At 35.2% G+C, this 25207-nt stretch overlaps 1 protein-coding gene across 2 annotated transcripts in view; it reads right to left on the bottom strand.

Moving 5' to 3' along the window:
• The window catches only part of ABCA12 (ATP binding cassette subfamily A member 12), a 152655-nt gene that overhangs the window by 82550 nt on the left and 44898 nt on the right, over positions 1–25207 (bottom strand). For both annotated transcript variants that reach the window (XM_015244190.3, XM_072961325.1), the window contains exons 3-8: positions 21404–21557; positions 14118–14209; positions 11988–12085; positions 9135–9320; positions 7357–7535; positions 1549–1661 (exon numbers count right to left, since the gene is read on the bottom strand). In XM_015244190.3, coding sequence (XP_015099676.2) covers positions 1549–1661; positions 7357–7535; positions 9135–9320; positions 11988–12085; positions 14118–14209; positions 21404–21557 — 822 coding nt within the window. The remainder of the gene's footprint in view (positions 1–1548; positions 1662–7356; positions 7536–9134; positions 9321–11987; positions 12086–14117; positions 14210–21403; positions 21558–25207) is intronic.

The raw sequence follows: 25207 nt of genomic DNA, 5'->3' as shown, positions 1-25207 counted from the left end.
CAGGAAGGCACTTGGGGTTAATGATTTAGTTATTGACATTAATGCCACTGCTTTGGCATCCTCAGAATAATGAAGTCACAAGTGTAGGAAATTTTTAAAAAGACACATTTAAGCACATTAAATTTTTCAAAGAAAAACACATTTCCTTGATGTATTTCCTTGTCATCCTGAACATCCAGTGGCATGGTTTAATACATGCCAAAACCATCATGTCCATTCATAGACATGAGACATGGCCATTGTTAAATACTGAAAATTGAGTTCTACTGTTCACTAGGAAAAGTGTTCTGCTGCCTTAGTTAATAAGAGGTTCTCTGGCTTCTAATGCACTGAGGAGCTTTTGTCCTTTGTAAAAATTTTTTTAACTTTATTCTTTTACTTTATACAATTGCAAGGTGTGAGTCTGAAGGTGAAAAGGAAAAGAATGGTAAGGAGAAACTTGAAGTTCTGAAGTCTTTAAAATGCAAATATAAAAATATACAGGGAAAATAATTAACGTTTGTGAGCATACTGCTTAATTTTCTGGCCTGGACTTTTTTAAGAGTAAGTTCCCCTCTCCGCCCCTGCCAATGTTCATCAAGACTATTGAATTTAACAACAATCAACCTTGTAAGCTAGTCATTAATTCTGTAATTGTAGATATAAAAAATGTTCCAGACCAACAGAAATCAGTATCCTTCGAGAATTCGTCAAAGCCTTTCCAAACCTGCTTTTTATATGAAAACTAATAGTTTAAGACCTTGTAATAAGCAATTGGCTTGTGGCCTGATGCTCTCAGGATACTTATCTGTAATCCAAAGGTAAAGTCTACATATTTAAAAGCTGACAAACTCAATTGAGAAAGTCTAGTTCTAAATTCATTCAGGGGAGATAAATGCTAACCAAACATTTTACTTGGGAAGCAGGGATTTATTCCTTACAGCCCTAAATTTGTTTGTATGTGACAGTGTCTGCATGTCTGTGTATTTCCGTGTGTGGTATGTATTGCTATTCTGTATATGCAGAGACCATCTCTTCTGATTCACTAGCAATATGCTGTAGCTTGTCCTACTGGGAGGGGCAGTAGATTTACACCTATCTATTTATGCTCTGATGTCCATCACACATTTTCAAGATAGCTGGTTGAGGGGTATGTCTTCCACCAAAGAAAGATTCATCCTGATTAAAAAGCCAAAGTTTGGAAATGAGGACAAATACTGCAGTTCAGTGTAGGCTTTTGTTCAAAAAGTCATGGTAGAAATTTACTTGTTGAGGCTTACTCCCTTACTCTGATATTTATTTTTCATACCAAGTATAAACATAGCTTTATAAGCTAAGAGACATCATTTTAACCTAAATAAAAATCCTAGAAAGTCACAGCCTCTTTTCTGGCCATTTCAGCTTGTCGCCACACTTTAGTTAGCTAAAGATTCAGATTTAGTTGTAGCACATGTCCCCACCTAAGAATAGTATCATCCATAAATGATTGTGCTCTGTTTTTAACTTCTAATGGAATTGAATACAGGATTGCAACACAGAATTGAATACAGTAAGATGGAAATACAATACCTTGAGATGGGGAGTCCAGAGTGTACAACAGATGTTTAACAGATTTATGGAGAGTTCTGAATCCTTCGTTAGTTGTGACACGTGGATAAACCTTCTGTACTACCAGCAGCGCACTAACGAGTTGAAAAACAATTAAACCAGATTGTATTTCAAGGTTTGCAGACAGAAACAAAAGGTTACTCAAGGAGAAAATAGCTACAGTATAGAAAATTATTCTTATAACATAAAAGACAAGATGCTGCTTTTGTCATTTAATTACTTGTTTGTCTGTTCATGCACAAAATCCTAACAAAGTGTTCTTGAACCAGACAGAGCACTTCACGTTTCCAGGATTCTAAAGCCTAAAGGCCTTAAAGTAAGGAAGTAAAGTTCACACCAGTTTTTTTGCTTTTTGTTTTTGTAAGACCTAAAAATAACTGCTTAGATAAAGCAGCTCCAATGAAAGGATACTTCTTTTGTGTTTTTAATTAAAGGAAAAAATTAAACATTGGAAATTATTTTCATTAAAAATCAAGCCCAGATAAAGGGTCCAGTTTCAGGAATAATTATTATTTAAGCATTGGATATATATTTATCCTTTGCTAAACAAATGGTAATGTTTTTGAAAAGGAAAAAAAAAAGACTTGCCCTAATTAAAGACTGCATTCTATCTTCTAAGTGGCCCATAGGCACTGCTCCAGGGATAACTCAAAATTAGTCTCCAGACTAACTGGCACTGTCTTCCTAGGATTTTTATGTTACTAATTAGGTGGGCAGTCTACACTGGGGATGGACAATCAGCAAAATCAGTTATGCTTGAGCTCGTTCCTTATTTCCAAAAAGCATCTAGTGACTTAAGAAATGCCTTTTTTTTAATCCCCTTACTGTCATTAATACATTAAAAAAATTGGCATTGTACAAGTATGTCATTGTACACATACTGTGAGGTAATGCTTTAATATACATAATATACATGAGTAGTAACTTAAAACAGAAGGCTTTGTTAACAATTTGCCATTGTGAAGTTAAATGTAGCACATATTAGCTAGTAGTTTTTCCATATGTATCTTAGTCAACTGAAGGTTCACTCCAGCAAACAGATACAGTATATGCATACACTTTCTACAACAGTTTTTCGGAATTTTTAATGTTTATAATATCATTCTAATTGTACCTCCCTAGCTATGAATGAAAACTATATTTAGAGAGCTAGATTTTTGAATGTCCCCTAGCTTCTAGTATAATATTAGAATATACATATAGATTATATGTGCATGTATATATAAACATACACACATATATTTATAATTTTATTTAGTATTCTATTAATTCCATAAAGTCTATTTTATTTGTCCTGTTTGCAGATAAGAAAACTAAAGTTCAAAAAATTGAACAACTTACACATGGCTATCCAGTTAGTAATAAATAAGCTGGTTCTGTCTAATCCCAAAGTTCATGTTCTTTCCAGTCTATATCTTGTCTCTGGCACTTTGCCCCAACATGGCTGGGAGGAGGAGGACAGAACATGTCCGCCCTGAGCCCACGGGCACTGTTAACTTGCCATTCTAGCTGTGTGTTTGGCCATAGGGACGTGGCTGTATTTTTTTAATCTCTGCTCTATCTACGTAACAGTCGATACCTCAGGCATTTTTATATTTGCCCCAAGAATCTCCTGGTTCTCAGACTCTGGGTTGCTTCTGAACCCTGATGACTGACCATGGAGACCAATTAAATGGTCTCTACCAGCCTTCTCTCAACTTGGCCCTGTGCTTGACTCACCTGATCTGTAACACTTTCAAAGACTGAGCATTTGGTAATCTTATCATAACTGTCAGCATCATTGCTATTAATATCATTCATAAAATGTCAGTAGATTTAATTCATCTTTTTCTAACAATGTGACTTAAAAATGACGCCTAATCTCCATCTTCTCTGAAATCCTTTCAACCATTGATCAAATACTTATTTCCATTTATAGATTTTGTTTTCCTGTGCTTTTCATCATATACAAATGGAATTTATCCAAAAAAAATCTTCCTTATAAGTAAAATAATTCCAAAGGGAGTTTTTGTGATTCATATCTCAGCACAGCTTCTTCCTCATAAATGGAGAATATTTTGTATGTTTTTCATATACCCAACTTGATTTTTGAGACTGCTCATTTTTCTAATCTCTGTCATAATCTTAACATTACATAATCTGGGTTTGATGATTGGGTTATAGGACAGCTTTACGAAACTGCTAGAGGAAGTAGCAGCAGTAAGATTTTAAGGGGTTTATTTGTCTATATTACCTGTTCAATAGAGAAAAAGATAAACCAATGATTTGGTGATAAAATACAGTCATTTGTGAGGAATTTATAGCTTTTAGAGACACTGCCAGTTTAATAATAATAGTAAAGAAGATTTAACTTTAAAAAATGGTTTACAAAGGCGTCTTCAACAGAAATATAATGCAAGCCACATATTTCATTTTTAATTTTTTTAGTAGTCACATTAAAAAAGTTAAAAGAAACAGATGAAATTAATTTTAATAATATATTTTATTTGGCTCAATAAATCCAAAATATTATCATTTTAATATTTAATCAATATAAAATACATTTATGAAGTATTTTGTCTTTTTTTGTACTAAGGTTTCAAATTTCACTGTACATCTTACACTTATGAAGCATCTCAATTCAGATGGTAAAATTTCATTGAGAACAGTTAATCTGTATTCAGATTTCACTACAATCACTGGCAAAAATATATTCACAGCCCATGTTATTTCAAACATATTAAAATTTTTTCTAATAATTGGATCAAGTACTAGAATTTAAAATTTAATTTAATTTAAGTTAAAGTTAAAAATTCAATTCCTTAGTAATACTAGCACACCAAGTACTCAAAAACCACATGTGACGCACTGTATACTTATACATTTACAAAATATAATATCAAATTTCTTAAATTAAAAAAACCACAGGTGTCTAGAGGCTATTATATTAGAAAGAATAAATATATAAATTGGCAATCAATTTTAATTAATTAGTCAATTAAATAATAATTAATAATAAATAAGTAAAAGTCAACTACTTTAAAAGAGCTGTTCAAGTTAGATATAAGTCAAATGTCATTTGCTTTATAATAATTTGAAGCAATGTTTTTGAAAGCTGTTTTCATGATTATGTAGACTGGTTTACTTGAGAATATATCTTATTGAATAATGCAATAATTTTATTAAATTTTAAGAAAATTAAAATAGCCATAGTGTAATGTCCTTACATGATTTACTGAAATAACATCTGAAGTATTCTTAATTAATTAATTAATCAGTCAATTAATTAATTTTTGGCCTGAGAGTATTTTTTTGGATCTTCCACCTTCCAATGAGTATTATTTTGTGGGATTTTTGGTTTTTATTTGTTGTTTTCAGACTAAATGTCACTAAGGTATAATTCACATGCAATGTGATGCATCTATTTTAAGTTATGATTCAATGAGGGTTTTTTTGAGTTATTTATTTATTTATTTATTTAGGTTTTTTTTGAGGGAGCAGGAGGTAATTAGTGTTATTTATTTATTTATTTATTTATTTATTTATTTATTTATTTATTTATTTATTTATTTATTTATTAGAGGAGGTACTGGGGATTGAACAGAGGACCTCAAGCATGCTAAGCAGGCACTCTACCACTCAGCTATACCCTCCCCCCAATTCAATGAGTTTTGACAAACATACATACTCATGTAACCACCATGCTAATTAAGATTATAAAATATTTCGATCACCTCAAAAAAGTTTTCTCATGCTTCCAACAGTTGCCCCAGGATCCACTGATCTGATTTCTAACACTAAATTAACTAGTGTTAGAAATTAATTAATTTTGTCAATAATAAAGTATTTACACATCTAATATGTGTTCCTTTTTTTTTTTGATCTGGATTCTTTTGCCAGCATAATATTCATAAGATTTATCTACATTGTTATATGATTCACTAAGCTGTTTATTTTTCCTGAGTAGAATTTCAATGTATGAGTAAACTACAACTTTTTATCCATTCTGTTTATGTATTTTTTGTTTTTCCTTCAATTTTTAGCTATTATGAATGAGTCTGCTATCAATATTAGCACACAAATCTTCATGTAGGCATATGTTTTTATTTACTTGGGTAAATACCCAGGGATAGAATGTGACACCATATGGATATATTTTTAACTTCATTAGAACCTGTCACACTGTTTTCCAAAATGGTTTTATCATTTTACACTCTAACTTGCAATGTATGAAAGTTCCATTTGCTCTACATTCTTGCCAACAAGTGTGGTCATCCATCTTTTAAAGTTTTACCCATTCTAGTGAGTATGTAGTGATATCTTACTGTGGTCTGAATATTACCTTGACTCTTTTCATTCCCGCATTACACAATTCAAACAATTCCCTTTTTCCTTTAATTGATTTACCTGTTTGCTTTCTAAGACAGAATATACATAGGAGGAAGAGAATCAAGTACCAAAATTCTAGGTGAATACAAATTTTCCTAAGAGGCAAAATGAGGACTAAAGCAAATTTCCTAATATCTTGCTTCTTCTATAATTTAATTATGACATGTTATTGTGAAAAGAGCACAAGATTTGGATTCAGATTCCTTCAGTTCAGGTTCTAGCTTTGCCCCTTACTAGTTATAGAACCTTGGGGAAGTCATTTGACCTCCATGAAGGTGTGTTTCCTCTTCTATAAAAGGGGGGCATCTGTGGTCTCAATCTCAAAGAACTGTTGTGACAATCAAATGAAATTAATGTGCCAACATAAAGGCTTATTATAAGGTCTTTGAACAAATATAAGCTCTTAGAAGCTTTCCAGAGAAGATGAGAAAACTCAGACATTAGAGATGGAATATATTGCACTCTTAATCACTTATTAGAGATGCAGTCTGGGTTCTGCAGTTAAAACACCTGGGTTCTGCAGTTAAAAAAACCTACCTTCCTAGCTGCACAATCATCAAATATTTATTTTTATGACCCTCTGTTAACCTCATTTATAAAGTAAATAATAGTTGTGTTGTAAGTTTCAATGTGACATATATGTATAAAGGGCCCAGTAAAGTGTCTGGTATGTAATAGGCACTCAATAATTGCTAGTTGTTGATGTAGTTGTTTTGTATAATGCACATTTCCAAATTAGGTGGACAGGACAGTCAAAACCTAAGCATGTGTCCATCAAATTCTAAATGTTGGCCATGCTCAGATCTCTTTTTGAGGAAAGTAGCCTTTAAAGGGGGTTCTTCTGCAAAAATTTTCTAATCTTTGTGTCATATATGTTAAATAAAGCCAACCCAATATTCAGGCTTAGAAAGATCATCTACAGACTAGCTGCACATGAGGGAGGCCAACCCCCTTGAGGTGGCTTGGTGCAAAACTCTAATCAACAGGGTTGTTTTATATTGCATGGTACCAACCAAAACCCAATGAGATATTTTCTTCTGGAGCAGTTAAAATACTAGATGCACAGAACACTGGTTGTCCTTGAGTGTGCCTGAGCCAATGTTCCATTCTACCATTGGTCCTGTCATACCATCTTTCTCAGAAGCTCTGGGATACCAACCGACAATATAGGTATTATGATTAGTGTTCCTCTGTAATTCCTCATGGACATGACAATAACTCTGATGACCATGCTGTGTGTTTCTCCTTTGCTTAACTAATACCCTCACTTTCATTGCTAAAATCTGCAATAGGGTAATGATGGATTATTTGCTGTCTTTAAATTCCCCACCTACCAGTCACCCTCAAAGTAACATTAAAAAAGACTTTTTTGTGAACAGTAACATTCCCCTTAATGCTTACCTGTTTGCATTTCGAAGAACATCAAATAGATTGCTTAGCGTTGTGTCATTCTGGAACATATTTGGAAAACTGGAGAGAAGCTGCCACACAGCTGTCTGCTCTTGCACTTGTGAGAAGAAGGACAGCACTTTGACCATCTCCTGAAACATGGCCTTCTGGTTGTTGGGATCACTTGATAGCTTAAAAAATAAAACCATAAACAGAGTGAAATGAGTCTTCTAAGTAATCCTTTTAGACTTTCATTCAGTTTGAAGTCATCTTTCACTTGGAAAAAATCATTTCAAATATTCTTAAATATAATTGGATTTTTTCTTACAGTTCTAGAAATTGGCATATTTAACATTTGGTTAACAAAGTTATATTTACACAAAATATTTTAAATTATCTTTTTGGAAATTAAAATTAATTTCTTAGAATAAAATTGGTAATGCTTTTGTTTTTCTGTAGAACATGGTTTAGGAGCTATAGGCATAGTTCCTCTATATCCATTAGTAGACCTTATATTATTTATTTTTTACATGGAAAACACTTAAAATTTATATGTGAAATTGTTTACTATTTGAAACATTCATATGCAAATGTCTACTACTACAATTACACATACTTAACAAAACTAAATATTTCCAAAGTTCTGTTTCAATACAAGGAATTTAAGTTACAATAAATGATTTATAGTGAATAACCTACATAATCATATCTTGTACTCTAAGCAAACAAATAAAAAACACAACCTTTATTCTTGCTCTGGATCATAGGATCCAGCTAGTACATTCAGAAGTAAAAAATTTTCTTCATTATACTCCCACCCAAAACAATTTTCTTAATAAGGTCATTCATACTAGTAGAGTTAGGCTCTTGTTCTGTCTTAATTCTAGGTCTTTCATGCTGAAAATGTGATTTTGAACAATGTATTCTTGGCCACACATTCTACACAACTGTTGAGTATGTAGAGATAGGATTTTAAGTGTTCTACATTGCATTAGGGTGTCTCTAATCCAGTTCCCTTGGAAAACTCAGATTGCTGCAGGGTAATTTAAGCATTCTGTACTTCATAAAAATTACAATAAAACTCAGAGAACCAAGTGGAAAATATTAGACATGGGCATGTTTCATTTATTTCTGTTTATAAAATTTTGAGAGAATTCTGAATAATTTTATGATATTTCATTGTGTGTGAGGTTTCATTAAAAGACTATCAGTGCCTTATTTTCACATTGTTGTTTAAGACAAACATATAAAAATGGTCATTAGCACTCCATATTATAAAGTTCTTGGTTCTAATGTATAATATTTTGGAGAGAGAGATAGATTATTTCATTAAAAATCAGCTTTTCAAATTAGGTTTGATATTAGAAGAAGAATGAAAAGATTACCTATTATTCTAACTTCTGTTTAATTATTAAACTCAACATTACACCTTAAGTAATCTCACTTAGATAACTCATAGAAAACAGTCTTCATTCACCTTAAAACAAAGCCATATTTCATCTATAAAGATGTGTCTACTTAACCATAATGCAGTATTTTTGGTTCAACATTGACATAACTTGAGTCCTGCACATTTAAATGGAAAGTAGACATTACTTAGAATTAGAGATTGTTTGTGAATCTCTGTACAAGGAATCCATGCTAAAGGTGAGCCAATATTTCAGTCAGCATTTCTCTACGGACTAGTTCTTTGACACACTTTAAGTCATTTTGTGTATACAAGAATGGAGACAACACATTTCCTTCTATTGCTTATGGGATCTTGATCATAGTAAAGTGTTTACACTCACCTGAGAGAACTGGTTGGTTAGTTCTTGGAGAGAAGACTCTAAAAGGGTCATGTTGGACAGGCAAAATACGTTAAAAATATTTTTCCCTAGAGTAGTCCAAGAGAAGTCATAATCAGCAATATATGCTGGATAGCTCTCACACAGCTCTCTCCGCATATCTTCTGAAGTTGAATTTTGCTTTAAAAGCTAAAAATGTGTGTGAGAAGAGTGAGTTAATAATGTTAGTAAATACAGATGTTAAAGTGTCCTAATCTTCAAGGAAACTGACCTGTCTTCACAATAGCCATTTTAAAGTCTTGCATGATAGCAACTATTAAATTAACACTAAAATACATTGGGTTTACCCATGAAAAGTCACTGAGAGAATGTGTGAATGTGGTAATTCTTGTCATCTTTATGATTTAAAAGATTTACATACGATTTATTTAACTGAACTCACTTCCTGTCTCTGATTAGACAATCTAAATGTACTAGATCTTGTCTGACAAAAATCTTCAGGCTTAAAAATCTTAGCTTTTTCTGGGCATTTAGAAGCAGAGACTCGGGTGTCCTAACAATCTGTGACACCTCATGGGAAATTGGCCAAGATCTCTGGAAGACTTCCAGAGAGGATGAGCTTCAGTCTAGTCTCAAGACCAACAGTGTTTTTTAGAGAAGTGGAAAAACATGGATTATGTCTCATTTGCAAAGCAATCATGTCATTTAAGAATTATGCTATAGAGAAAAAAGAAAAGCATATACATGAAAAAATATAAAAGTACCTAATTATCAAAGGCAATAATTGGAAAGTATTTTCATAATGGAATCCTTATAAATTCCCTATATATTTCATAGTACAGACCAGTCATAGATGCAGCACTATTTTCTGCTATAATATTGATCACATTCATCATTATTAAGTTGTTTGGATATTTACAGAGCCTATTACATTTAGTTGTAATATTTAATGTATCCTCCCTAATAATTAATTTTTATAACCCCGTGAGGTGAGGGCCAAATTACTTCACCCTCCGTTTAAGTTTATATCACAAAATCTACACTCTGCCTTCCAGCACCTCAACTTCTAAATGTAATGATACAAGACAGGATCCACTTATTCTAAGATATACTGTAAGTGCCAGGTCTTCTAGTCAGTCACCCATATCTTTTTCCTAACCTTACACATAAACTTACCCCAAAATGATCTCTCTACTTATTCTTGCAAGGGTTGCAGAAAGCAATAAACAGAAAGAAAGAAGAATCAGAGAGATTGCTGACACAGGCATCAATATGTCATCCTAATTTTTACATCCCTTCCCTGCTCCAAGTACTCTGAAAATATGTATCTAGACATAGAAAATTTATTTGTGACTTATCTCCGTTGGATATATGACTCTGTGCTGCCTCACAAAATTCTGAAATTTCTTTCAATATGAGAAAGAGAACCTGGGAGTTTCAAAACAATAAAAGGATATTTTTGAGACAAGCCTTGCTATTCTATATATTAAAGAATTCAACTGATACAATGCAATACTGTTTGCTTCTAGGAACCAATATGGAAGAACTGTAATGGAATAAAATACCTTTCCCTAGTTTACACCCTGGCCTGATTTGAGGAGGCTTTAGACTGGAATTAAGTGGGCACACTGAGGGGCTTCCTCAGCTACACAGGGTGTAGGTACCTCAACTATTATGTAAACTAGATTTTCAAAATCTAGACTGGACTGAATGTGAAAGTCTTATATTTCAACCAGCACTGGCAGAATTGCTTTAATAGGTATAGAGCCTTTTCCTGACATATATTTTTCTGTTGTTCTTTGGCTTATTTACATAAACCATTCTATCAAGATGCCTCAGTTATACAGAATGCCAGTTCTAAGGGAACTAATAGAGACATATTAAGCAGCAGTGGTTATGGTCATAGGATATAAACAAAGGTCATAGTTATGTCTTCATGTTTTAGATGGAAGAAATGTCTACTATATAAGACATAGATATATTATTTAAAATGCTTGTGCTTGTGTGGGGTGGGGTGAGAGAGACAGAGAGAGAGCGAGCGATGGGGGTGGAATAGTTTCTCTACAGCAACATCTTAAAAATGATCTCCTCTTAATATCTGAAGAGCACATAAAGCAGAACTCAAACGCCCGTAGGTCAGCCAAATAACTCAAATGTACGAACCTGGTTCAATAAAGGACAATAAGGAAGTGGGGATTGTATTTAACAAATGAGTACCTCTTCTACCTAAAGGCATTCAGATTCAATTTTTTAAAATCCCTGTGGATGTGCACACATACACATATAGCTCATAGGCTGCCAGCTTACACCTCTGACAGAAATGATGTTTATTATCTTGCAATCTGGAATCTTAAAGTGGAAGACTAGTAAACAGACAGAAATCCATAGGTAAGCTCTGTAAATCATGCTAAGGAAAGGGATTTTATCACTTTGGGGAGATATTTTTTACAGCTCTAATTTTTTCAACAGTATTATTAGTATGGATGAGGCAGCAAGTTTGATGGAGGTTATAGCTTCATTTGCTTTCATGCAGCATTTTTCCTTCCCTGCTTCAGAAAATTAAAAGATCACATATAATGCCACTCTATTTTTTACTAAATGAAAATCTTAAGTTCAATTAAGGGACTTACCAGGGAAGTAAATAAATATCCAAGACCTTATGGAATTCAGAATGTCTCAAAATTAAGCTTTTCATTGAAGAGCTCCTAAGAAAAAACTCTCCCTGAGATATTCCTTCAAATGAGAAGGGTACCTCAAACTGCTTCCTATTGGGGAGATTCCTCTGTTAATCTAAGAGGCATTTATTTTTTCAACTCCTTTTTATTATAAGTCCACTACAAAACTGAGTGAAATTACCTTTTCCAAACCAAGAATCCGAGCAAGCACTTGACTACCATTGAAAGTATCTGTTCCAGTACTTTCCAAATCAGAACTTGGACTAGGAAATACTGTGGCTGTGGTAAAAGACAGAACAGATTAGCATTCTAAATATACACACCACACACCACACACACACACACACAATGGGCAAGTTCACATAAGAATCCATAAATACCATTTTTGCTCTCATAATATTCCACAGCAAGAATATATTCAAATATGCATCTTCCATGAAAGTGTCACATTGGCAAAATGGCAAATTCCATCAGTTTTCCCTTTCACATAAAATTGTGATGGTTTTGGTCTGCTCTTGGGTTTTTTCCAATCATTTTGAATGTCATTTGCTTTCACTCCAGTTTATATCATTAAACTTCATCACTGGTATTATTGCCTAATAAACTGAATCACTTCTGTGCAGGCCTAGAGGATTGGAGGTGCCTCCACTAGCTCCACAGATCCATCACATCCAGCATCTGTTCAAAGGATCTGCCAATGCACATCTGGTGATAATGGTTTTTTTTTAATTATTCAATTGGGAGGCTAAAATCTGCTTAGGATCATAAATTCTCTCCTCCCCAAAGTGGTTTCTGAATGATATTTCAGATCAAATAAATGGGAGGAAGCAATTAGTCTGGACTACAGTATACTCTAATTAAGTAATTCCCAGAGTGGCCTCATCCAGTACCATTTATAATGTGGCAGTGTGGTCTGGGTTAGAAGCATTAGCTAGGAAACTATGTTCAGATCTACAGCATGGATGTCCATTAAGCCAGTGTGCTAACTTTTATAAATATTGGACAGAAATACTCTGTTATCCTAGTAACAAAGAATCTTAATATTCAAAAATACAGTAACCTAACATCAGTAGGGCCTAGACTTCGTGAAAATGCTCATGGGGCTGAAAAATTTACCAGCTGATTCCTCCAGACCAAGGCAATACATCGTGAAATGACTGGCCAGGGTAAGAAACATAATCTGTGGCTACAGAGCAAAGCAAAGCTTACTGGACCACAACAGTACGATCTTATTTCTACTGTGCCTTAAGCCACTCAGCCAAACACCCAGAGATCATTCACAACAGCACATTAACTCCTCATAATCATTCACCACCATATTGCTACTACAATACAAAGGACTTTTTTTCATTTGGTCCATCAACTTGTACTGGAATGTAAATATCAGAGAATCTTAAATATCCCATGGCATTTTTGAAGGTTCTCTTTTTATTTTCCCCAGAGCACCAATCATATTCCAACATAAAGGAAGTTTTGCTTTGTTCACTAATACATCTCCAGTACTGCGATAGTGCCTACATGATAGTGGGTACCCAAGAAATATTTGCTAATGAATATGAAACAGTCCAGGTGTTTTGAGAGTTTATTCTCAATTTGTGGCTTCTAATGGGTGTTTCTCAAGACCATCTGCAACAGAAGCACTTGGGCATAAGGGTCAGGAATCTCAGCCTGTGGGTATTCTGCACACTAATGTGAGGGCCACTGGCCTAGCTGTGAACGGAGGAAGTACACAATCACACAGAATGACTGTGATACCGAGTGTTAGAGTGGAAGGAGGAAGAGTACAGCTGGAATCTGCCAGTACATCCTGTACATCCTGTACATCCTGGCAGTTGTTCTAGTACCCAATAGGCTGGATGACTACAGACAGGGAGGGCACTTAGTCTTGTGGGGCCCCATATTCCTCATCTGTAAAATGTAAAGTTTGGACAAATCTCTGAGATTCTATCCAAATTTTAATGTTTTATTACTGGGGCTTCTAACCATCCCAGCATCATCTAATTGCGGACAATTGAAGAGTTCCTAGTCAATTCTGGGAAAGCGTGCAATTCTCAACATTGTATTAGTACCACTAGTCTTTTGCTCCTGGAGAGTATTTCAGTAAGAAACTAATTTCCAATTATTCTCAAGAACTTTTCATAATTGCACCACTGCACTCAGAAAAACCATAAGGAACATTTGTATCTCTTAGGGATAGCCCAAGCATTCCCTCTTCGTTTGAAAAGTTTAAAGTATAAACCTTCTAAAGAGTAGACCTTTACTGTTTGCTCCAAAAGGCCTGTTCTGAACTCAACAGAAGAGCATACCTTACCTGGTGAAGCATGCCTTCTCTCTGGAACTTTGGTGCTCTGGAATGATAAATTGCTGTCCTTCTCCAGGTTGGATGACTTTCTCAGAATTTCACTAGAGAAGAAAAAGCAAGAACTCTGTGCCTTCACCTACATTAATTTCAGTTAGTCACAGCAATGTATTATGTGGCAGATTCCAGGACTCTCTGAGGACTTCCAAGTTTTTAATCTACTTTCTAGGATTTTAGTAGTAAAACACCTAACCGTCCACCAATGAACATATAAAGGCTCCTACAAGGTAAATCTTTATTTGGATAAAATGGCCTAGATGAGGTTTAAAACAGTTATTTTTGTTACTTTAATCTTATAGAAAGGAAATGAGTTTTAAAGGACATTAGAGCTAAAATTTGAAAATACTTATGTTACATAGTTTTCTTTTAAAAAGATGGTGGATCCCAAATAGATGGGCATCAAAGGGTGTTTCAAGGACTGAAACGAAGGTCTCCTTATTTGTCAACCATGAAAGAATAACAAGTTTTCTATGTTAAATTCTAGATGACATTTAGAAGATTATCAAAGATGAATACTTGTAAGATAGCTTCAAGGACAAAGGAGAAGAATGCACATTTATTGAGTATCTAGTCTGTGCCAGGCGCTGTGGTTGATGTCATTACAGGTGGCACCAACTGTTAAAGGAATAATTATGTAAGCAGATTTTTAATTGTACTGAATGTATCAAAGCTGTAATAATAGTATTCTTGTGCCAGGAATCCCTGCACAGCATGATCACACTAAGCTTTTGGAAGAAAATATTATTGGACCATCCAACAATTTAGTAACCCTCTTTTAAAAAGTTCACTTCCTGTTTATTCATTATCATTAAAATGGAGATAATCATATTTTCTTGACACCTAGGATAGGCTTAAACCATATGTCTAAAATAATGTATATATTTCAATCATGAAATCAGTTCAGGTGCCTGGATGTGAATAATTTTCAGAATTCCTAAAAGTTGGAGAGCTTTGTCTGGTTGTTTAAAAAAAGCTCACTTAAGGTACATAAGAATGAATATAAAAAGATAACAGTGGAAAAGCAAGAAGTTCTGCTTGCTACTATGATTCGATTAGGCTTTTTATTAGAAACAAGATCCGAATCCTGGTTCCAGGGTAATATATGATTTGTATTTGGAAAAAAAATTTGTGTTTTTTTTCCCCCATGTCCTTTTAATAAAATCATAAGAAGAGATATATTTTTGTTTTCATTCCCCAGTGTTCTTCCAATATTCTCTATAAAATGTAGAAGTTGCCCCAAAAGTTCTGCATTCTTAATGTATATTTGAATTATTCATGACCATGACTGTACTCCCCTAAATCTTACATTCCTCATGCTGAATATTTGGATGGGAAATCTGTTCAGATAAAAATAAGAACTGACCTGAACCTTTTCCCTTCTCTCAAACAGAAGTTTTAGAAAGTTTGAGAAAGTCAGATTCACTTTTCTTTTTCTCGACATTTTTTTAGTTCAGCTTGAAATACTATAAGGAATATTACTGAATATCAACACATTTTGAAAGTAAGGGGAAAAACTGCCTTTATAAAAATTTCAAGGGATAGGGACAGTAACAAAAACTAAAGGAAGAACGACAAAGATCAAAATGAGTAAAAAACAAAAAAAGGAGCAAGAGAAAACAGACTGAATAATGAATGGGAGTCTGGGAGAAAAAAAGAAGAGGTGATAGGAAACTAAGAAAGTGTAAGCTTGGAGAAGCAAAAGCTGCATTCACCCTACAGAGGACACCCTGCCCATTTTCTTTACAGAGGACATCTTGCCCCCTAAAGATGGTACAGAGAAACGGCCTGCACTATCAGGATGGAGCTGAAGCCCCGTACTTCTGTATCTGTGTCTGATGTAATCCTTCTAGAATACCAGAACCTTCAAGGTCTCTGAACACCAAGTGGATGCTCCCCTGTTATTCATGATCTGAAACCTGTGAGCATTGGCTAGCGAGGTGAGAAGAGGCAAAGCACCTCACCCAGAATTGTGTAACCCCCTTTACATTTTATTATTTAATTTCTTTACCACTTTACTTTTAAGAGGAATTTTCCATTTTAAGTGATGATCAATTTTCTCTTTAGACTGCAAAATTCTTGAGAAAAGTCTACAGTTCACTGTGTTGGCAGATGGTAGGATGTTCAGCACATGGCCAGCAATGAATAATAGATAATAAAAATATCACTTGGAAGAACTGATAGCTAAGGAAGCAACTCTTTTAAAACAGCCTGGCCTGCTCTCCAATGTTGCATACCTGGTTCTGCAAAGATCTTTGGAAGAGGAAACAACCAGAGAGGGCACCACAGGCACAAACAAATAATCTTAGACTGTATTCACCATATTCATTCTTAACCTCACTAATATTTATTAAATTCCCACTATATGTAATACAATGGGCAAGTCGAATAAGAAAATTTGGGGATTATAATATGCTAATGGTAATAGCTAAATAAGGACATGCCCAGGGGATGATGGTAACACATGAAAGGAGGTGCTAAATTAGACTTATCCTTTGTGCTTCCTATAGTTCAAGATCCTAGAATCATAACCTAATTGAAGCCTTTTGCTACCTTAAATTTTTTTCCTTCCCCCTTTCACTAGACTGGTGGGTTTCAACTAGGGGCAATTTTGAGTGCCCTCCCCTGCTCCCAGGGGACATTTGGCAATATCTAGAGACATATTTGGTTGTCACAACTGGAGCAGGAGTGATGCTACAGGTTACTAGTGGGTAGAGGCCAGGGATGCTACTAAATATTCCCCAATGCACAGCACAACAAAGAACTATCTGGCCCCAAGAAGCAATGATGCTGAGGTTGAGAAAGCCTGCACTAGGCTATGGTAGAGAAATGAATTTATTCAGTGATGACTCATCCTCAGTCTTACTCCCCAGGAGATTTAAAATCCCACTCAGGAGATTTAAAAAATCCTCTTTGGGAACTCGGAATAGTTCTAAGGAATTCTGAATCTCTATCATACTAGGTATCTCTGGGAGGTATATTAAGGCATTATGCAAGAGTTAGATGCCCCCCCGAATCCAGTATGTAGGTTCACCTGAGTCCAGAAAATTCAACCTTCCGGGTGAGACAAGAAAGCCTGATTCAAATCTCCAACTGGCCCGTGACATTATTTAACTGCCTTTTACTGGCCCAGCCACGTGTGCAGTACCCTGGAGATAGACAGCTACAGACTTCTCCTCTAAGACACTGAAGAAGTAGATTCTGCCTCAGGGACACTTATAGTGCTCTACTTTGAAATAAAATTTAATCAGGGAAACATCTTGGATTCAAAATGTTAAATTTAAGATACTGGAAGAGAAACTGGGCTCAGAGTAGTTTTACTTCTTCTCAGACATATCTACCAACAGTTACTTTTGGGAAATGTCACATTTATAGATATCATCGTAACAGGAGAATTTATGCACTTATACTTAATGTCTTTGTATTTCCTGTGAGTGGGAAAGAGAACCTGTGAGGGCGGTATCCATGTGTGCCACGGTAAATTCTGCCTATAAAAGGAATGGCTTCCAGGAAAGACACATATGGCAAATCCTAAAAAGAAAATCCTGACACTTTTTTGTCTCTAAAGATTGGTTAAACTTTTAATACTTTCCCTTTTTCCGCAGAATTATAATTACAAGGGTATGTAGTGACACCTGGAAAGAAGGTGTGAAATGTGTTCTAGGCCCAGTTCTGATTCCAGCTTCTGAGAACATTCATTACTGACTTGTAAGCACAAATAAGGATGTTGAAATGGCACTGAGTCCTCCTCAGTGATTTGGTACAGTTGTCCTTCTTGGCTAGACCTAAGCAGAAGCCATTCATAGGAAAATTTTAAAATTTTTCATCATTTTCTCAAATTTCATTCTGATATTCATTCCTTCAGGGTCATCCATGCTTCAGTTATAATCCCTGCCTGCCCACATTCAAAATATACCTGTCTTTTATGTGGCTCATTTACCAATCCACAATCTATATAGTTAAGATGTTAAGATTTAGAAATATCTTAATATGTTGCTCTGTTTTGTATTTGTAATTTTTCCAACACAGTAGCAAAGATAATGTGCCTATTCCTCTAAACTGACTATACAAGAGCCACCATCTATTTCTTTCTCTTATTAAGTTCTGAGATTCTTTTTCTATGGCCCATCTCAAATACACTTTCCTCTAGTCTAGGGAACCACCACCCTATCTGTCCTTAATGACCTCACCCTTACAGGCCTCGGGAGAACTCTGCTGACATCTCCTCACACAATCTCTCTCCACTGCAATATTATACCCAACAGTCAGATCCATATTCCTCAGGCAGAAACAATGTCTCATGGTACCTGTGTAACTGTTCACCATTTGCTGTCTAATGGTCTGGGCACAGAGAGAACTAAACAATGTTCATCACATTAACCATGTCAGAGAGTAATCAGCCTATCCAGTATCTCCCTGTGTTTCTTTCCCACTAGACTGTAAACTTGTATAGGGGTGTGCCTTAGTCATCTCTGTATCCATAGTAACTCGCATAGTCTCCAGCACGTGGTACACATTTAATACAGTCTTACTCAATGAATTTACAGTTTCGTTTGCATGGCAGTTAAGACATCCTTCCACTTTGTTTTTGATAAGTTAAATTTTAACCTTTATTTTTATACAAATACTAATGTGATTAATAAATGGTTATAATTACTCTAAGATTAATACAATATGAGAACTATACATCTTACCTCGTCTTTATAGTCAAAGGAGGACACATATCTGTTCTACTTCTACTTACTTTACATTCCTGATAATATCTCTAGGTCAGTTTCTAAACACATTTATATTTTTCAATACTAAACAAAAGACTTGGCATTTAAAAATTTTCCCTGAATAGAATCTGATGAGCTATGTTTCACATTCTGTAGGAGCCATTCAACAGGAACAGAAGTGTGAATTTGGAAAGCACGGCTCATGGATGAGCGTTGACATGACAAAGGTAGGGAGTAAATCCATAGAGGCAGTTCCCACACAGGAGCTGCAGGAATGCTGAACTGCTTCTCCAAATAATGACCCTGTGAGCTCTGCAAGATGATCTTTGCCATTTGCCAGCTGTGTGAGCAATGGCACAGCCAGAGGCTCCCACTGTTCTGCTGTATTCTTAGGGTCTGTGCAGGGAGGAAGGACCACAAGGGTAAGTCCCAAGATGTTGGATCACCCCTTGTGCAAAAGAGCTAAAAAAAAAAAAAAAAAACCCTCCATAAATGTAACCATTTCTTCTTTCAGACAGTTAGTTACAGTTGATGCTGAGTAAAATGTCAAAGTTTTTTGAAAGCCATTCATTCTCAAGCTAATGCTTAGAGAAGTATGAATTTAATAACATAAGGCTGGTGCCAATGCAAAAACACTTGGCGATTGGCCAGCAAGTAGTGACTGCAGTGTGATCATGTCTTTCAGAAAAGCATTCTATTAAAATAAACATGGTGGGCCTGTTCTGATGAGGCCAAAGATGGCATTTTCCCCCATCACTTACAAAACAGGAAAGGAAGACTGTTTTGCTTCTTAATGAGGCTAATGCTGGTGAATCTTCTTTCACCAAAGAGAAGCAATTTAGTGGGATGGCCTACCTAGAAACCATGCCCTCATTTCACTGCATGGCTATATAAAGCATAAAAGTTAATAGCATGGTGGGAAATATCATTAATGTAATTTTATTATTGTACATAATTTTCTAAATTAAGCTCCAATTACTTGGTAGTTTAGAGAAAATACTGAATATACAGCAACATACAGCTTGAGCTTTACAAACTACCTGGAGATTAGAATAAAACTAAAAAGAACAAGATATGATCAGCTAGCTGGAGAATAATCAACAAAGGGTGAAATAAGCCTGGGTTTTAATCTTAGTTCCAAAGCTCAATGGCTCATCTCAGGTGACTCCATAAATTTGGTTCTCTATTAAATTACATAGAAAAATACTTCTTTAGGGCATGGTATATTTATAGACTTCTTAGATATGATTCATTATTTCCCTCATTGTTACTTAGTTCTTCATGGGAAAAAAAAGATACAAGGAAGAAAAACTGTTATCAGCAATTATGCTATTTATTTATTTAATTGCTCTTTTTTGCTTACTTTCCCATTAGCATGCAAGTTACAAAAGGACAGAAAGTTTGTTTGGTTCACCTCTGTATCACAGTACCTAGAATGGTGCCTGGCACACAGAAATGCCTCAGTCACTATATCCCGAATAAATTAATAAATACATGAATGAACATCAGAGTGCTTTAAGTTTCAAGACTAAATAACTTACTGAAACAACAAAACCAATGTGAATTAGCAACCCAACAATTATGAGTGTCCCAAGTCATTTCCCATGACAATTCTTGACGTGTTGATATTTTATGCCAAAACGGCCTGTAGTTAATTACTCTCTCTTAAAGTATCGCCCATATTAACTGATAACCAAAATCATGATGATAATACTAAAGGAGAAATGGTACTACATTCAAAGGAATTTAAATTAAACTTTTAGAACCAAATATCTCTGATTATGGATAAATATAAACTCTTTTGGAGACACACTTTAAAAAAAACTCTACCAGAATAATCTCATGGTCGATTCAGATAACAACGTTGTTCTCAGTTCTACAGACAGTTCGGCTCTTGGGTGTCTCTTTAGGGTTAGAATCTCAGGATGGAAAACTGAGGTTGTAAATGGTCTAGATTCCCTATCATTACTCTACAGCTTCTTCTCACACCATAAAATAGGACACACATTAACCTCATTTACAGGTTGTTGTTCAACTAAGTATGCTTTCAAATTGAGTGCTTTGATTTCTGGTCTCTTAATTTCCTTATTTGCATTTCCTGGTTTCTGTTATATCTGGAAGTACCGTATAGAGTAAGATAAGTATGTCATTCTCCCAGAATATAAGATTCCTGACATTGCCCTACATCTTAATGCTTGTGATCGAGTCTTAGGCCAATGTGTCACTGACAATTTGAGGCAGGATAGAGGATCTCTGAGGGGAGTTAAGGAGGAACTGCCTTGGCTACACAGTTTAAAAACCAAAGTTTGACTAATTCATCCAAAGTAGGTTTATGTTTAATTCCACATAAACATGGTAATTCCAGGTTGTACCCACCTTGCTCAGTCATATTTAGATCATCACATTTGTAGATATAGAAAATAAAGTTGTATCTAACCTGGGATGCCTTCCTGGATATCTCATAAGGAAACAAGATCTGATCTCTTGAAGCAACTGGGAAGTGTCCTTAGGAAGTGTCCCTACCTGTCTTTAAATAGTGTATCATCAATTCCTTTCCTACGAAGCAGATCTTGTGGCCCATAGGGTGTGTCTTTGCACTTGGAGTCTGTGTCACAGAGCAGCGTTTGCAGGAACGGGAAGAAGCCAGTGCTAGGAAGGTTTCGAGGTGCAAGGTAACCTGAAATTTAAAAAATATATATATCATTATGATATTTGCCTGGGAAGGGGAAGAATTGCAGTAACTGTTTGAAATTATCTTCTGGATTATGACTGTCTGGGTCCCCTGTGTATCAAAAGACTTTAAAATGCTTGTTGCCCTACAACTTCCCTTCCTGGAGTTTATTCTAAGGAAATATCTGCAAGAATGTTTGCCAGAGTGTTTTAAAAATAGATCACAGTGCATCCATGTTATACAGCACTATACAACAATAAGTATGTTGTCAAATAATATAGAAAATAGTTATAATATATTGCCAATTAAGAACAGATCAGAAAACAATGTGACCAGAATAGCCACAATCTTTAAATATATAAATATATGTAGTATATTAAAAAATCTGGAGGAATTTTTCCCTGTGTGGTATATTTCACATGACTTTGTTTTGTATATTTCACATACTCTCATTTGACTATGTATTTTTTCCCACAATGTCCAGGTCTTCTTTTGTAATCAGTCATTATAAATGCAGCCAATCTCCCAGATACAGGAAATATTTTTGATCTTCTCAAAATGTAACATAACAGCTAAATTAATTATCCTATACATACAATATTTTCTTCCTTTTTAAAAAACAATAATTATAGTGTGACTGAATATGTAGATTTCCCCCAATATTAAAGTCACAAGAATTGTAAAGTTAAAGGTTTTGTAACCTTTAACGTTTGCCTTAAAAAATATGAAAATGGCATACACACGAGTCAAGACAATAGGCAAGCTGTGAATTATGAATCTTTCCACAATTAGGTCTGATACTAAAACACTAGCTTCCTCCCTTTGGGGAATACAGAGACAATAAACTTTCAAAAAAGGCAGGTTTAGAAACCATAAGGGTAATTCCAAGCTGAACCCTTAACTTCCTTATGAATCTGTTAAAAGAGTGTTGGTACAGATATGTTTTTATTACAAAAAGAAACAAGAAATTTAAAAAAATTAAGAGGATGCATTATTAGTGTAGAGAATCTAAGTAACTTAAATACAGATCTACATTAAAAAAGCTAATTGGAAATAAAAATGAAAGCATAATAGGAAAGTTGGCCAGAGAAAAAGTAAAGAAACAAAACAAAACAAAACAAAAATGGAGAGAGATTGGAAGATGCTATAAGACTTCGAAGATGGAGGTAAAGCCAAAAGTCAAGGGAAGAGGGTGACCTCTGGAAGCCAGAAAAGGCAAGGAAGCAGATATTCCTAGAGCCTCCAGAAGGGATGCAGCCCTGCTGACACCTAACTTTCTAACTCACTAAGACTAAATTTTGGACTTCTGAACCCCAGAACCAAAAAATAAGAAGTTGGTGTTGTTTTTAATCAACAAAATTTGTAGTAATTTATTACAGCAGCCATAGAAAAAAATAGAAAAAACTAACACATAAAATAGCAGTATGAATTAAAGTTTTGAAAATTCAAAAGAAACTGGAAAGAACTTAAATCTACCAAACTATTCACTATTATTTTCTAAGAAGCTTCTTTTTTCTGACACAGAAAGATCAGTGTCTTTCCTAATATTAAACCCAAATGAAAATTGCAGTGAACCCTCAATGTTCTCACTGTGACACAATTCCTTGAATAAGCTCAAGCAGCAAATTGCCTGCTGTCGTTTTACACCACCCCTCTGTAACAAAATTCTGCCACACTGAACTGCATACAGCAAGACCTTTACAATTTCGCAGTGGAATTTCACCATTAATGGTAAGTCACCCTGTTACACAGCTACCACCTGGAGCTGCTCACTCTGGGTGTGGGTCTGCAAGTGGGCATATTCCTATTCCATTTCAAACACATGCAGTGGGTTTTCTGAATGGAAGACAGAGATAAGGGCAGCAGAAACAGATGGTCCCTCTGCTCTATACTACTCATTAAGGTGATGGTGGGGCTGATCCAGGCAGTGCTAAAAACAATGGCTGTTCAGGAGAAGCTGTATAGAAACAGAAAGAGAGGGAAAGAAGGAAAAAGATATAGGAAGAAGACTTAGGAAGAGTTGGCACATTACACCCAATTTTACTTATTCTGGTATCGATTACACTTTACAGTTTAAACCCACAACAATCTTTGATCTGATTAGCTGTAGATATGCCTATTTTACAGGAAAATTCATCAAGGCATTTCTTTAGAAACAAGATCCCATGGTGTTCAAAGTACAGACAGTCCATGTTTTGCAGTTTTTTGACAACTGATATTCAACCTGTTACAATGGGTTCATGCAAGTGAGAAGCTGGCTTCGGTATATACAAGTTTAACACAGCATCATGCAGAATATGGACTGCCTGCATCATTTATTTTACCATCACCTTTTAACCGAGAATCATATACTCATTAAAATAAGAGAGCCTGTTGCAACAAGAGTAACACTGATTTATAAGCATCGACTATATTCCATGCATGTCATTCATCCTTTTTTGATATCCACAATATACTTTCACATCAACTTTTCACAAAGTCTGGAAATTCCTTAGAATTAACAAGTCAAAATGAAATAGAATTAAACTGTATTATAGCTTTCTTGGGAAAAAAGTAAGACATTTTCAGTCTTCTGCCCAACTCAAATGTGTGCAAGGAAGAAACTACTCAGAACAATGGTGGAATCAAACCACTGCATGTTTCAAAGAGCTGCTGACTCTAAATAGAACTCATTCTGTTCTGAAGGTGTCTCTGGCTGTTTCGGGTTCCAAAATTATGTCTTTATATTCCTAAATGCTAGGATGCAGGAAAAAGAGCACCGTTCCTCTATCTTTCACAGAACTTCCATTCAGCAAGCACGGAGCATGCAAAGTTAAGGCTAACAATCGGTTGCCCACGTTCACAGCCAGAGCACAGATTTAAGGGTACAAGTAGAGGAAGATAATAAACGTGTAAACCATGGCACCACTTGCAGGTAAAAAACCAGATCTCAAGACTCTTGGGATGGAGTGTTAGGCAGGATAAAGTCCTTGATATCATGATTCCCAAAGATCTCACACTCATGACAACATTCACACTCATCTCTAGGAGGAACGCTATTAAAGAACTTGCAATTTCTCAGGGAAATTGGAGTCAGAATACTCCAGCATAGTCTGGGAGTGCGGTGGGGTGGATGCCAAGCAAAATTTCAAGCCACTTTTAGCGTAGTCTCTCAGAGGCTCAAGGCATAGGCAATGAGGCTGTATGAGCAGTAACCCACAGTGGGAAGATATTAGTCTCATAAAATGGATACAGTCAACATTATTGACACAATCCAGTAACAATGACAAGAGTCCAATGTTATTCCAGGGAGTGGAATCAAGCCAAACTATATAACATTTTTGGAATAAACAACCAGTTAGCTAAGCTTTTAACTAAATCAAATTCAGTTTTCTTTGTTTTAAGAATGACGCTGGCATTATAAAAAGATCCAGTTTAAGAATCTTTGGAAAGATACTTTGTAAAGAATTATATCAACCTATATATTTATGGTTACCTAGAAGGGGGACCAAGTTTGATTCTCCTTTCCCTTTCTGCACAAAAGTCCTTATTCAGAACAATACTAGTGTGTAAAGATTGAAGTGGTAGTTCTCAAAGTACAGTCCCTGGATCAACAGCATCAGCATCACCTGGAAACTTGTTAGAAGTGAAAATCTGAGATCCTACCCAAGATCTAA

Source organism: Vicugna pacos, chromosome 5, assembly GCF_048564905.1.
Source record: "Vicugna pacos chromosome 5, VicPac4, whole genome shotgun sequence".
NCBI classification, from domain to species: Eukaryota; Metazoa; Chordata; class Mammalia; order Artiodactyla; family Camelidae; genus Vicugna; species Vicugna pacos.
This window is presented reverse-complemented; position numbering and strand designations above follow the sequence as displayed.